The 14705-nt window shown below is 35.7% G+C and overlaps 2 protein-coding genes and 1 pseudogene across 3 annotated transcripts in view; 1 reads left to right on the forward strand and 2 right to left on the reverse strand.

Moving 5' to 3' along the window:
• Nucleotides 1-2428: 2428 nt before the first annotated feature.
• Nucleotides 2429-14705, forward strand: part of sh3pxd2ab (SH3 and PX domains 2Ab) — an 84100-nt gene continuing 71823 nt past the window's right edge. The window contains exon 1 of one of the 2 annotated variants that reach the window (XM_055030321.1): nt 2429-2767. In XM_055030321.1, the coding sequence (XP_054886296.1) occupies nt 2696-2767 (72 nt within the window). In that variant the 5' untranslated portion in view covers nt 2429-2695. The remainder of the gene's footprint in view (nt 2768-14705) is intronic. The other variant, XM_055030322.1, reaches the window with a different exon arrangement.
• On the reverse strand, nt 4007-6621 carry LOC129360190 (N-acetyllactosaminide beta-1,3-N-acetylglucosaminyltransferase 3-like; annotated as a pseudogene).
• On the reverse strand, nt 9225-11681 carry LOC129360194 (N-acetyllactosaminide beta-1,3-N-acetylglucosaminyltransferase 3-like). The gene is made up of 2 exons (XM_055030327.1): nt 11553-11681; nt 9225-10966 (listed from the first exon to the last, which is right to left on the reverse strand). The coding sequence occupies exons 1-2, from the start codon at nt 11558-11560 to the stop codon at nt 9808-9810; spliced, it is 1167 nt and encodes a 388-aa protein (XP_054886302.1). The 5' UTR covers nt 11561-11681; the 3' UTR covers nt 9225-9807.

The following is a 14705-nucleotide window of genomic DNA, read 5'->3' on the forward strand; positions in this document are numbered from 1 at the left end:
GTCGTCATGAACAGAGGGAAATGGTGTTTTTCGCACCACCACATTGCCAAACAATAAGATTCATCTTGTCAAGAGTATTGAACACAATGAAACACTTTAACGCAGAGGTATTTCAGAGCTTTAAGGGGAAGGTAAATGTCCCCATTTTCTCTTAAGTCTGAATGAAGTTTCAACATGCGGCATCAGACGCTCGCGTAAGCCTCCACTAGAGGGCAGCAAAATCCTTTACCAATTGCAGTTTGGTAATGCGTCCCTGAAGAACTTGATTTTGCTTACAAGAGAAAACCCATCTTGAATATCCCACTGGCAACATGGTTTTAATTTCTCACATTGATCAGCCTGTCTTTCCTGAGCATAATATTTTACTGATCTATCTCTATAAACTGATACAAACCAAATAAACTGCTGAAACCAAATGAATCCCTTCCCCTCTCAGTAGTTAGTGAGCTTTTCAGCTGTGCAGCACAATTGCAACCAACAGGATTTTCTAATAACCAATTACCCTTAGAAAATGAATATTTTGGATTAGCATTCATACCAGAGTATTGGGAGCCTTGGTGCAAAAATGTTAATTCCTCCAGAATCATCTAATGAAATGCTATTGTTTATGAAATAAATAAAATTGTAAATTGCACAACAATGTCCTTTTACTTAAAATCAAATCTATTCCCATGCCATATGCTCAGCCACTGATATGGAATACAGATTTCAGGATGATTGAGCATTTAGAGAAATAGAAAAAGAGAAACGTTTTTAATATATTAATTATTACTGCTTTATTGTCTGTTACTTTTTTATATCCAAAGGGCTTTTCAACAGAAAAAAAAACTCCTACAGTGTTCAAGCAGCAGGTGAAAAAGAAGCTATTTTCTAAGTCTTATAAATGGTTTAAAGTCATTTTCAACAGACCACCAAATCACTTGGTGAAGATGTCATTGATGTTACAAGATTGCAAAAGTCGATTAGGTTTTGTTGTTTATGGAGTTGGTATGTAAGGAACAACACATGTGTTGCGGTCTGTGGTTGTTTGAGTCTATTGTCTCATTGCCTTCTGTCATAAAACTGAGATAAAGGATAGGATTAAATATGTGTTTGCATTTCAAACATAAAACAGTGGTAAGCCAATAATTTTGTTGGTTACGTATGCATGATTTTTTTCTGTAGCACAAGTAGCACAGACGGTCAGAACACTGTTCCTATGCTACAGCAGCAACTGATCGCTGAGACAGAAATGTAAACCATGGAGGGAGGAGAGAGATGCACATTTTGTTGCTGGAAAAACTAGAACTCTAAAATACTAAGTTTTCCAGACAATAGTGGGACACGCAAAAACATGCAAAAATTACTAAAGTTAATTTTGTACTGTTGTAATCATTAAACAATCTCCCCTTCAGTTCAATCTTATAAGATACATAGCTGATGTTACCATCAATTACTTGAAATTAAGTATTGGTAAACCTCAATGTAATGTTGACAGGTGGTGGAAACATTGTCAACAGCTGCTGAAAGTAACTAAAAAGTTACTTTTAATGTAACTTAGTTACTTTCCAAATCAAGTAATCAGTAATCCTTGACTTTTCAAGGAGTAATTTGATTAAAGTTACTTTTTCAAAGCAACCATGCCATCACTGAGTTTGAACACATATCCTGCCAAATAGAAAGAATATGAATCATCAATTAAAAAAAAAAGTAATTCAATAAGTCCCTCTCAATATTCTTATGTGGAACAAATGAAAATAATGTTGGTCATTCTAACTGACCTAAAACATGACACGTTTAGTTTAATTTAACTAAAGGCGAATTTTGACCAGTTCAGTGGACCAAACCAAATAATTGTAAACATTTTTTTAGTAATAATGATACATCATTAGTAACAATGATAATGCATCAGTAACAATGATGCATTACTACTACATCATTATCACAATACTAGTGATACAGTAATAATGATACATCATTAGTAACAATGATGCGTTACTACTACATCATTATCACAATACTAGTGATACAGTAATAATGATACATCATTAGTAACAATGATGCATTACTACTACATCATTATCACAATACTAGTGATACAGTAATAATGATACACCATTAGTGACAATGATAATGTATCAGTAATAATGACGCATTACTACTGCATCATTATTACAATAATAACGATAAACCAGTGAGTAAAGCATAATGCACTGTGAATTTGACTGAATTTCAACTAAGCAGTATTGTGGAAACTAACGTTAAAAGTGAAGGAATCCCTGTTCACGTAAAGACAAAGAAGCGGCAGTCCCAGTCCCAGCCAGGCTGACCTCCTTCCTGGAGAGTCCTGTGAAGTGTGTCCAGCCAGCTGAACTGGGTCCGCCCCATGCGCTCTGACTGACTGCCCTCTTTGGCTCCGGACAGCGGCGGTCGGTGCAGCCCCTCTTTCAGGGTGGGGAAGCCTGATTACTCGCCAGTTTCATTGCGTTGGATTGTTTGACAAAGACCGCCTGACACCGTCAGTACGTGGGGGTGGGGGGCCACCCAGGATCGCGCTATTTTTTTCTTCCCTTAAGTTTCGCTCGACTATTTGCCCAAGTTAGGAGTTTTGCATCTTTCGAGCTCCTTCTTCGGGGTTTCATGGGCAAATATCTTCGCCGTTGCGGTCTGTGGTTGTTTTCCCTTTAAATAAAGGCCCGTTTGGTCTGCTGAGAAGATGCAGCTCCGCACTGTCCGTGACGTTAACGTCGTGGACGTGCAGAAGAGAAGGAACCCCTCCAAACACTATGTAAGTTGTTTTCTCCTCTCAGCTGCGTTGCGACTTCATCACTGCTGATTCTTCGCGAAGTAGACGTGATATCTTTTCCTTGGATCGTGGTGTCCCTCTGTTCATGCTGTTACTGAACTTATTTTCAGTTGACTAAACACTGGGATTTAAATGATTTTTGTCATGGGATTTAAGCGACATCTGACATTTATGTGAAAAATAGGTTTCCACATAAATACAGAAATAACATTTGACAAGTAAAAATATGCTTTAAAAAGTCTAAAAAATGTAACATGTTTAGTGAAGTTAATGGTTTCCCTTCAATCATATCCTGATGCTAATAAAAAATTACCACAATGTCAATATATATGATTAATGTTAAACCTTTGCAAACTGTCATGGGACTGAATTATTTTATAAAAAGCAAATTGAATAGCCTTGCTGATGAAAATTTGATGTATAAATAAAATTACCTTACTTTACTTAAAATTTCTTCTGAAAAATAACAGGAAGAATAAATTCCTTCTTGTGATTCACTTGAGTATGAATACAGTAATGAAGATGATATGAACATAATAATCTGACTTTGAGTGTGGACCAGATCCACAGTACAAAGACCGTTTGGAGGACCTGGTCTTTGTACATTTGCAAAAAATTGTTTTAGAGCGATTTATTTATGGAGTGAATGTGAACCAAACTTTGTTCCAACACAGAAGCTGTACAATGTGCAAGAGCGAGAAAAATGCAACACAAACCTGGCTGCTTGGTTGCCATATTGGCACATCATTTTTGTAAAGCATAACATGCTATGCAACGTTCAAAAACAATAGAAATTTTTGTTCAGTCAAAATTTTACTATAATGTATACGCATGCACCTCAGACAAGATGTGCCTCTTGTACTGATGTGTCATATTATCCTCTTGTCACACATTGTGTTTTGCAGATACTTTAATAGAGCTCTCTTTGCCTAATCTGTCAGTTTGTCTTGGTAGATTTGCAATTGTTGTTCTTAGTTTTATTTCTCCAGTTCATGAGATTGAACTGTGGTCCATCAAATATTGGAAGCTTGGAATATTGTTTTATAACCTAACCCTGCTTTAAACCTGTTAAGAAAGTTATTCTTGACCTTATGTGGCATATTTCTTGATCATCATGATGTTGTTAGTTCAATGACTAATTCTTGAGACCTGACAGCTGCGTTAAAACTAATATCAAATAATTCACAGGCACACTTTATTCATTAACTCATGTGACTTTAGAAGGCATTTGGTTATGGTAGTAAAGAACATTTAATATCTTTCATTCGATTACAAAAAAAAATGTAAATACCAAATTAAATTTCCAAGAAACATTCATTATCTTCACAAATGTAACACATAGAAAAACAGGTTCCATGAGAATTAACAGGTAACGTTGCTTTTACAGTTAGACTATGAGTTACATTGAGTAATTATTGCAACATTCCAACAGGAGGGAAAGAGGTAAAACAATAATAAAACAATGATAGAATTTCAGAAACAACAATGATTAGCAGTTTTATTAAGTTACATATTAATACGTTTAAAATAAACCCCTGCAACATAGCTCACAGATTATCATGCTGTGTTCACTTGCAGTCAGAAATCTGAGGCTCATTTAAACACTAGTTCACATAGCATATGTTTAGATTTCACAGTGTTGTTGTTTTTTACTGTGTGTTTTCCTGTAATTAACTAATCAAATCTAGAATAAAAGCATTAAAATCTCTAACCCTACAAGTGATATGGTATAGCCTGATAAATAAGTTGATTAGTATTGGTAGCCAGTTTACTTACTAAATAACATCTACAAGTACCTAGTTTTTTCACTATGGTCAAAAATAACAAGCTATACTATCTGCATAACTAACGAATTACTTAAATCTTTTTTTGACCCATGTCTTGTTCAGACAGTTCATTTGAGTTTATTTTGACTCTACTGTTTATCATGCTTTAGCACTACATGGGAGTTTTGGGTTGCGTACTTCCTGCCACAAGAAAAATAGATCACTGGGCAAGAATTTGTGAAGCAAAAGAAAACCCTTAAGGTAACAGGGGTTATATTTTTTAACTTCTATGGAGGCAATGTGCCATTGTAGTGTTTGCACACCCATGTGAGAATCAGGTTTAAGTTTCGCTACAGCCAAACACATTCCCATGTAGACATCATCAATAGGAATAATTTGGACCGATGCAGATATTTTGTAAATGACCAAAGCTGTATAGCCTGACAGAAGGTATCCCCACCTCCACAGTAGGGTGGGTAAAAATTCTTGTCATACACCTGTGTGGGAATGAAGTACTTATTATTTGGGTCTCTTATAGGACTTGCATTTTGCAACAGATGTCCAGTAAAAAGGTGCTTCCTTCCATTATTATCTTTAAGACTTTGAAGATATTCAACCATGTTGTCAGTGTGGGCAAAAACATCATCATCACCATTCAGCAGAAATCGAGCCTGTGGACAACTTCTGTCCATCCACTCAAGGAAGAGTATCTGCTTCAAAGTGAGGTTGAAAAAGGAATCCTTAAAATCCCATTGGAGGATGTCATTGTAATGTTGGTGCTCCCACATGACAAGTTTGTTCAATTTCTCCTCCTCGAAACCTGAACCGCCAGTTCCGATAATAAAGATTCTTCGAATCACTTTTCCCTTATAGGACCTCTCAGCAGCCCAGGTCTTGCGCAGAACCTCTCTTCGCTCGTAGTTCTGTGGGGAACTTTTAATTACAAGCAAAAGAAAGACGTCCTCAGGCTCATCATCTCCTTGACATTTGTCAGGAAGGTCCAGAATTATGGGGAAACTGCGACAGACGATAGTAAAGGAAGTCTTGAAACATAGGGGAAAGGGACTCAAAGCCAGAACATTTTCAAACATTGTGTTTTGTTCACATCTTGCTGTTAGGTTTTGTGACACCCTCTTCTTTTTCAATTGCCTATTTGACGATGGGAAAGTTTTGTTTGAGGCATTGCGACTTTCTTCTTTTAAATATGAAGTTGTGCAGACATGGTTGTGACTAGATTGAGGTGTTGAGATGTTTTGTTGGTCATTGGAATAAAGAAGAACCAGAAGGATCATCAGCAGTAATAAAGTTGTGGCACAGTTGTAACTCATTCTCAAAATTCTGAAATCAAAGAAACATAAAGAAATGGAGCTTAGAATGACAACTCATCTATGTCTTATGTAAATACTTCCACTGCATTGTTTCTTCTGTCTTGTTTTACAGAGGAATTTAGGAACAGATTCTTTCCTAGTAGATGCCTTTTACATAGTCGACCGAACACTTTCACTTTAAACAATAAGTGATCTGTGCAATGGGAATTTACATTAATATGCTTATAAAAAAGGTTTGGGTGACTTTTAACCTTTTGACTAAATTTGAAGAAAAGTTTGGCTACTGACTGTATTTCTCTTCCAAGACTCATGACAGTCTGCCACATTTTCATCAGACAGGAGAAAAATAAACAAAATGACAGGGAGGTGATAAAAAAAGACTCATTTAACTCTAAAAACTTGTGGGAGATTACAGTTTTATTGAGGTAAAAATGCTAAAATGGTATAAAGTAAAAAATACCAACATTTTAAAAAAATCTTAAAGGAAGATTAATGAATCATATCTAGTTATGAACAAAGATGTACTTTACAACAAATAACACGAAAACTAAGCACAGCCCATAAATGTGGAAACTAATTTTACTATAATTACCTGACCATGTTGGTAGATGGTGAGTGCCTGATAAAATGACGACTTTATTCAATAAAGCAGGAAGAAATATCTTTTGAAGCCACACGTTTGAGGATTCTCATCGAAGCTACTTGTGAGACTGACAGGTCCTCTGTGAAGTTTGAGATAGGCTTTAGGTACACAAGTTTTTCTACTTTAAGGCATCAGGTCACTAAACTGGTTGAGCAGGAAGTAGGAAGCTTTAGCATCCAAGCATGATGCAAATGTGTTTGTTGGGTAAGGCCATTGATGCTCGGAACCCCATAAAGTTCTGCTTCACTCAAGGTCGAAAACTAACATAAAAGTTCAATACAATGCGAGTGCCTTGAATATATACGTAATTACTTTCTGTCTTTTCCTCTTATAATAGAAGTATCTGCACTGTATTTATTTCAGTTCTCTACAGTACTTATTTCATTATCTTCAAATTCATTTGGCTTAACATTAAAGGATTGCAGTTGTAAATCAAATAGTTTACAGTTAATCTCAGTAGACCTATAATACAACGATCATACATTACAAAAAATTTCCACAAACCAAGAACAAACCCACTAATAGAATAGTAAAATATAATGTAACTTTTTCCATGAAATAACTTTTATTGGAATTTTTTTTCTTTTATCCCGTCAATTTAGTGAATACAAAAAAAAGACAAAGGATGGATGGATTATGCAATGGTCCAGCCATCCATTCGTGAAATGGTCAGAGATGATTTTGTATGAAAAACCACAGGGGGTTCCAGTCGTGGTGTTATCCTGGGGTGATGTTGTCTGGGTGCTTCAACCTCTGGATGGGCTTTTCCCATGGTAAGATTAAGGCAAGAGATTAGACAAAGGCTGATTCAAAATTTAAGTTGGTTTCGACTCCACAAAATGATGTGTGTGTGGTGCACCTGGTGGTCAAGACTTGGCTTCGTAGGGCTAAATCAGGCCACACTCAGAAAACTACAGAAAGCCACTGCCAAGTGGTATGCAGGGTATGACATTGAGGTCAGGTTTTAAATTGAGTTTTTTCCCGTAATCAGTGTCATTTTCTAACTAAGTATGTAGCGTATTTCTAAAGGTATGAGAACACTTTTAATGTTCTGGCAAAAATAATACTGAAATAGCTTGTGTTTCTATTTGTTAAAGCTCGTTACAGTCCACTGTTGTTATGTTTGTGCTTATGGTAGTTCAACATAGTGAACACCGAGAACTTCTCCATTGGGATTTGAAAGATCAATATGTCCATCAGGTTGAGTTGAAGTGATTAACCTGAGAGTTTGAATCAATTCCATCATCCACCTCCCGCTGAGAATTCCTCCCCAAGGCTGCTGAACATAGGGCAGAGACTTGCTCTCAGGGGAGATAAAGCTGGATGGAAGGTTTCACTCGGAAATCCCCTTGAGGAAAGAGGAGGATAAAGACAAAAAGATCTCATCATATATGAGCTAAGCAACTGGAAATGCATGTCCGGTTTGACAGAGGAAAGAAACAGCTCTTTGTTTTTGTCCCCACTGGTAAATTGTCACTTCCTTCCAGGAACATGTGGCACAGGAGGTGCAAAATGGCAGTGACGATGAACCTAGAAATTTTTTTAACAAACGTTCTTGTTGAAAATAAAATTTCAGGTTTAGCTCAGCAGAAAGAAATAACTCTTTCCTGTTTCAGCCTTTGCAGATAACTTTTGTTTTGATCCAATTCTTATCAAGTTGAAATATTATTGAAAAATTTATTTATTTATTTCAGAAATTTTATTGAAAAAGTAAAACATGCTAATTTTTATTACTGGTGACAATTATGGTTTGCTGCTAAAAACTCAAGACTAAGTTTCCCAGAAGGTTAGAGTATTACACAAATCTTAACAAAAACATTTTAAATACATAAATATTACCAGACACAAACATAATTTACAAACGTTTCAGCTGGAATTATTGAAATAAATTTACTGCTAATGAGATTAACATCTAAAAGGACAAAGTTACCGAGTTGTGGCACAGGTATTTGCAGACTTGGCAATTAGCCAGAAGTTATCAAGTTCCACCTAAACTGAGAGGTATATGGTAATAGAAGATGTGACAACTACAGATTGTGTTTTGTATTGCATTATTGGTGTTCAGGGTCATTCAAAATACAGTTCTCGGTTACCAGAGATTCCATCAAACACCTGAGCCTGATAAACGACATAGTGTTGCAGTTTAAGCAACTCAAGCAAATCTTGGAGGACATTAAACTTGAGTCTTTGAATAGTTAAGATTTTACTATAATGTATACGCATGCACCTCAGACAAGATGTGCCTCTTGTACTGATGTGTCATATTATCCTCTTGTCACACATTGTGTTTTGCAGATACTTTAATGGCACTCTCTTTGCCTAATCTGTCAGTTTGTCTTGGTAGATTTGCAATTGTTGTTCTCAGTTTTATTTCTCCAGTTCATGAGATTGAACTGTGGTCCATCAAATATTGGAAGCTTGGAATATTGTTTTATAACCTAACCCTGCTTTAAACCTATTAAGAAAGTTATTCTTGACCTTATGTGGCATATTTCTTGATCATCATGATGTTGTTAGTTCAATGACTACTCTTGAGACCTGACAGCTGCGTTAAAACTAATATCAAATAATTCACAGGCACACTTTATTCATTAACTCATGTGACTTTAGAAGGCATTTGGTTATGGTAGTAAAGAACATTTAATCTTTCATTCGATTACAAAAAAAAAATGTAAATACCAAATTAAATTTCCAAGAAACATTCATTATCTTCACAAATGTAACACATAGAAAAACAGGTTCCATGAGATTTAACAGGTAACATTGCTTTTACAGTTAGACTATGAGTTACATTGAGTAGTTATTGCAACATTCCAACAGGAGGGAAAGAGGTAAAACAATAATAAAACAATGATAGAATTTCAGAAACAACATTGATTAGCAGTTTTATTAAGTTACATATTAATACGTTTAAAATAAACCCCTGCAACATAGCTCACAGATTATTATGCTGTGTTCACTTGCAGTCAGAAATCTGAGGCTCATTTAAACACTAGTTCACATAGCATATGTTTAGATTTCACAGTGTTGTTGTTTTTTACTGTGTGTTTTCCTGTAATTAACTAATCAAATCTAGAATAAAAGCATTAAAATCTCTGCCCTACAAGTGAATAAGTTGATTAGTATTGGTAGCCAGTTTACTTACTAAATAACATCTACAAGTACCTAGTTTTCTCAAAAATAACAAGCTATACTATCTGCATAACTAACCAATTACTTAAATCTTTTTTTGACCCATGTCTTGTTCAGACAGTTCATTTGAGTTTATTTTGACTCTACTGTTTATCATGCTTTAGCACTACATATGAGTTTTGGGTTGCGTACTTCCTGCCACAAGAAAAATAGATCACTGGGCAAGAATTTGTGAAGCAAAAGAAAATCTTTAAGGTAACAGGGGTCATTTTTATCAACTTGTCTGGAGGGAATGTGCCATTGTAGTGTTTGCACACCCATGTGAGAATCAGGTTTAAGTTTCGCTACAGCCAAACACATTCCCATGTAGACATCATCAATAGGAATAATTTGGACCGATGCAGATATTTTGTAAATGACCAAAGCTGTATAGCCTGACAGAAGGTATCCCCCACCTCCACAGTAGGGTGGGTAAATATTCTTGTCATACACCTGTGTGGGAATGAAGTACTTATTATTTGGGTCTCTTTTAGGCATTGCATTTTGCAACAGATGTCCAGTAAAAAGGTGCTTCCTTCCATTATTATCTTTAAGACTTTGAAGATATTCAACCATGTTGTCAGTGTGGGCAAAAACATCATCATCACCATTCAGCAGAAATCGAGCCTGTGGACAACTTCTGTCCATCCACTCAAGGAAGAGTATCTGCTTCAAAGTGAGGTTGAAAAAGGAATCCTTAAAATCCCATTGGAGGATGTCATTGTAATGTTGGTGCTCCCACATGACAAGTTTGTTCAATTTCTCCTCCTCGAAACCTGAACCGCCAGTTCCGATAATAAAGATTCTTCGAATCACTTTTCCCTTATAGGACCTCTCAGCAGCCCAGGTCTTGCGCAGAACCTCTCTTCGCTCGTAGTTCTGTGGGGAACTTTTAATTACAAGCAAAAGAAAGACGTCCTCAGGCTCATCATCTCCTTGACATTTGTCAGGAAGGTCCAGAATTATGGGGAAACTGCGACAGTGACGATAGTAAAGGAAGTCTTGAAACGTAGGGGAAAGGGACTCAAAGCCAGAGACATTTTCAAACATTGTGTTTTGTTCACATCTTGCTGTTAGGTTTTGTGACAGCCTCTTCTCTTCCAATTGCCAATTTGACGATGGGAAAATTTTGTGTAAAAATGAAGGTATCCAGACAAGGTTGGCACTAGATTGAGGTGTTGAGATGTTTTGTTGGTCATTGGAATAAAGAAGTACCAGAAGGATCATCAGCAGTAATACAGTTGTGGCACAGGTGTTCATCACTCTCAAAATTCTGAAATCAAAGAAACATAAAGAAATGGAGCTTAGAATGACAACTCATCTATGTCTTATGTAAATACTTCCACTGCATTGTTTCTTCTGCCTTGTTTTACAGAGGAATTTAGGAACAGATTCTTTCCTAGTAGATGCCTTTTACATAGTCGACCGAACACTTTCACTTTAAACCAATAAGTGATCTGTGCAATGGGAATTTACATTAATATGCTTATAAAAAAGGTTTGGGTGACTTTTAACCTTTTGACTAAATTTGAAGAAAAGTTTGGCTACTGACTGTATTTCTCTTCCAAGACTCATGACAGTCTGCCACATTTTCATCAGACAGGAGAAAAATAAACAAAATGACAGGGAGGTGATAAAAAAAAGACTCATTTAACTCTAAAAACTTGTGGGAGATTACAGTTTTATTGAGGTAAAAATGCTAAAATGGTATAAAGTAAAAAATAGCAACATTTTTAAAAAATCTTAAAGGAAGATTAATGAATTCATATCTAGTTATGAACAAAGATGTACTTTACAACAAAATAACACGAAAACTAAGCACAGCCCATAAATGTGGAAACTAATTTTACTATAATTACCTGACCATGTTGGTAGATGGTGAGTGCCTGATAAAATGACGACTTTATTCAATAAAGCAGGAAGAAATATCTTTTGAAGCCACACGTTTGAGGATTCTCATCGAAGCTACTTGTGAGACTGACAGGTCCTCTGTGAAGTTTGAGATAGGCTTTAGGTACACAAGTTTTTCTACTTTAAGGCATCAGATCACTAAACTGGTTGAGCAGGAAGTAGGAAGCTTTAGCATCCAAGCATGATGCAAATGTGTTTGTTGGGTAAGGCCATTGATGCTCGGAACCCCATAAAGTTCTGCTTCACTCAAGGTCGAAAACTAACATAAAAGTTCAATACAATGCGAGTGCCTTGAATATATACGTAATTACTTTCTGTCTTTTCCTCTTATAATAGAAGTATCTGCACTGTATTTATTTCAGTTCTCTACAGTACTTATTTCATTATCTTCAAATTCATTTGGCTTAACATTAAAGGATTGCAGTTGTAAATCAAATAGTTTACAGTTAATCTCAGTAGACCTATAATACAACGATCATACATTACAAAAAATTTCCACAAACCAAGAACAAACCCACTAATAGAATAGTAAAATATAATGTAACTTTTTCCATGAAATAACTTTTATTGGAATTTTTTTTTCTTTTATCCCGTCAATTTAGTGAATACAAAAAAAAAAAAGACAAAGGATGGATGGATTATGCAATGGTCCAGCCATCCATTCGTGAAATGGTCAGAGATGATTTTGTATGAAAAACCACAGGGGGTTCCAGTCATGGTGTTATCCTGGGGTGATGTTGTCTGGGTGCTTCAACCTCTGGATGGGCTTTTCCATGGTAAGATTAAGGCAAGAGATTAGACAAAGGCTGATTCAAAATTTAAGTTGGTTTCGACTCCACAAAATGATGTTGTGTGGTGCACCTGGTGGTCAAGACTTGGCTTCGTAGGGCTAAATCAGGCCACACTCAGAAAACTACAGAAAGCCACTGCCAAGTGGTATGCAGGGTATGACATTGAGGTCAGGTTTTAAATTGAGTTTTTTCCGTAATCAGTGTCATTTTCTAACTAAGTATGTAGCGTATTTCTAAAGGTATGAGAACACTTTTAATGTTCTGGCAAAAATAATACTGAAATAGCTTGTGTTTCTATTTGTTAAAGCTCGTTACAGTCCACTGTTGTTATGTTTGTGCTTATGGTAGTTCAACATAGTGAACACCGAGAACTTCTCCATTGGGATTTGAAAGATCAATATGTCCATCAGGTTGAGTTGAAGTGATTAACCTGAGAGTTTAAATCAATTCCATCATCCACCTCCCGCTGAGAATTCCTCCCCAAGGCTGCTGAACATAGGGCAGAGACTTGCTCTCAGGGGAGATAAAGCTGGATGGAAGGTTTCACTCGGAAATCCCCTTGAGGAAAGAGGAGGACAAAGACAAAAAGATCTCATCATATATGAGCTAAGCAACTGGAAATGCATGTCCGGTTTGACAGAGGAAAGAAACAACTCTTTGTTTTTGTCCCCTGGTAAATTGTCACTTCCTTCCAGGAACATGTGGCACAGGAGGTGCAAAATGGCAGTGACGATGAACCTAGAAATCTTTTTTACAAACGTTCTTGTTGAAAATAAAATTTCAGGTTTAGCTCAGCAGAAAGAAATAACTCTTTCCTGTTTCAGCCTTTGCAGATAACTTTTGTTTTGATCCAATTCTTATCAAGTTGAAATATTATTGAAAATTTATTTATTTATTTCAGAAATTTTATTGAAAAAGTAAAACATGCTAATTTTTATTACTGGTGACAATTATGGTTTGCTGCTAAAAACTCAAGACTAAGTTTCCCAGAAGGTTAGAGTATTACACAAATCTTAACAAAAACATTTTAAATACATAAATATTACCAGACACAAACATAAATTACAAAAGTTTCAGCTGGAATTATTGAAATAAATTTACTGCTAAATGAGATTGACATCTAAAAGGACAAAGTTACCAAGTTGTGGCACAGGTATTTACAGACTTGGCAATTAGCCAGAAGTTATCAAGTTCCACCTAAACTGAGAGGTATATGGTAATAGAAGATGTGACAACTACAGATTGTGTTTTGTATTGCATTATTGGTGTTCAGGGTCATTCAAAATACAGTTCTCGGTTACCAGAGATTCCATCAAACACCTGAACCTAATAAACGACATAATGTTGCAGTTTAAGCAACTCAAGCAAATCTTGGAGGACATTAAACTTGAGTCTTTGAATAGTTAAGATCTCTGAATAGTCAAGATTTTACTATAATGTATACGCATGCACCTCAGACAAGATGTGCCTCTTGTACTGATGTGTCATATTATCCTCTTGTCACACATTGTGTTTTGCAGATACTTTAATGGCGCTCTCTTTGCCTAATCTGTCAGTTTGTCTTGGTAGATTTGCAATTGTTGTTCTCAGTTTTATTTCTCCAGTTCATGAGATTGAACTGTGGTCCATCAAATATTGGAAGCTTGGAATATTGTTTTATAACCTAACCCTGCTTTAAACCTATTAAGAAAGTTATTCTTGACCTTATGTGGCATATTTCTTGATCATCATGATGTTGTTAGTTCAATGACTAACTCTTGAGACCTGACAGCTGCGTTAAAACTAATATCAAATAATTCACAGGCACACTTTATTCATTAACTCATGTGACTTTAGAAGGCATTTGGTTATGGTAGTAAAGAACATTTAATATCTTTCATTCGATTACAAAAAAAAAAATGTAAATACCAAATTAAATTTCCAAGAAACATTCATTATCTTCACAAATGTAACACATAGAAAAACAGGTTCCATGAGATTTAACAGGTAACATTGCTTTTACAGTTAGACTATGAGTTACATTGAGTAGTTATTGCAACATTCCAACAGGAGGGAAAGAGGTAAAACAATAATAAAACAATGATAGAATTTCAGAAACAACAATGATTAGCAGTTTTATTAAGTTACATATTAATACGTTTAAAATAAACCCTTGCAACATAGCTCACAGATTATTATGCTGTGTTCACTTGCAGTCAGAAATCTGAGGCTCATTTAAACACTAGTTCACATAGCATATGTTTAGATTTCACAGTGTTGTTGTTTTTTTGTGTGTTTTCCTGTAATTAACTAATCAAATCTAGAATAAAA

Source organism: Poeciliopsis prolifica, unplaced genomic scaffold (genome assembly GCF_027474105.1).
Source record: "Poeciliopsis prolifica strain line A6 unplaced genomic scaffold, Auburn_PproV2 SCAFFOLD005, whole genome shotgun sequence".
Classification (NCBI taxonomy): Eukaryota; Metazoa; Chordata; class Actinopteri; order Cyprinodontiformes; family Poeciliidae; genus Poeciliopsis; species Poeciliopsis prolifica.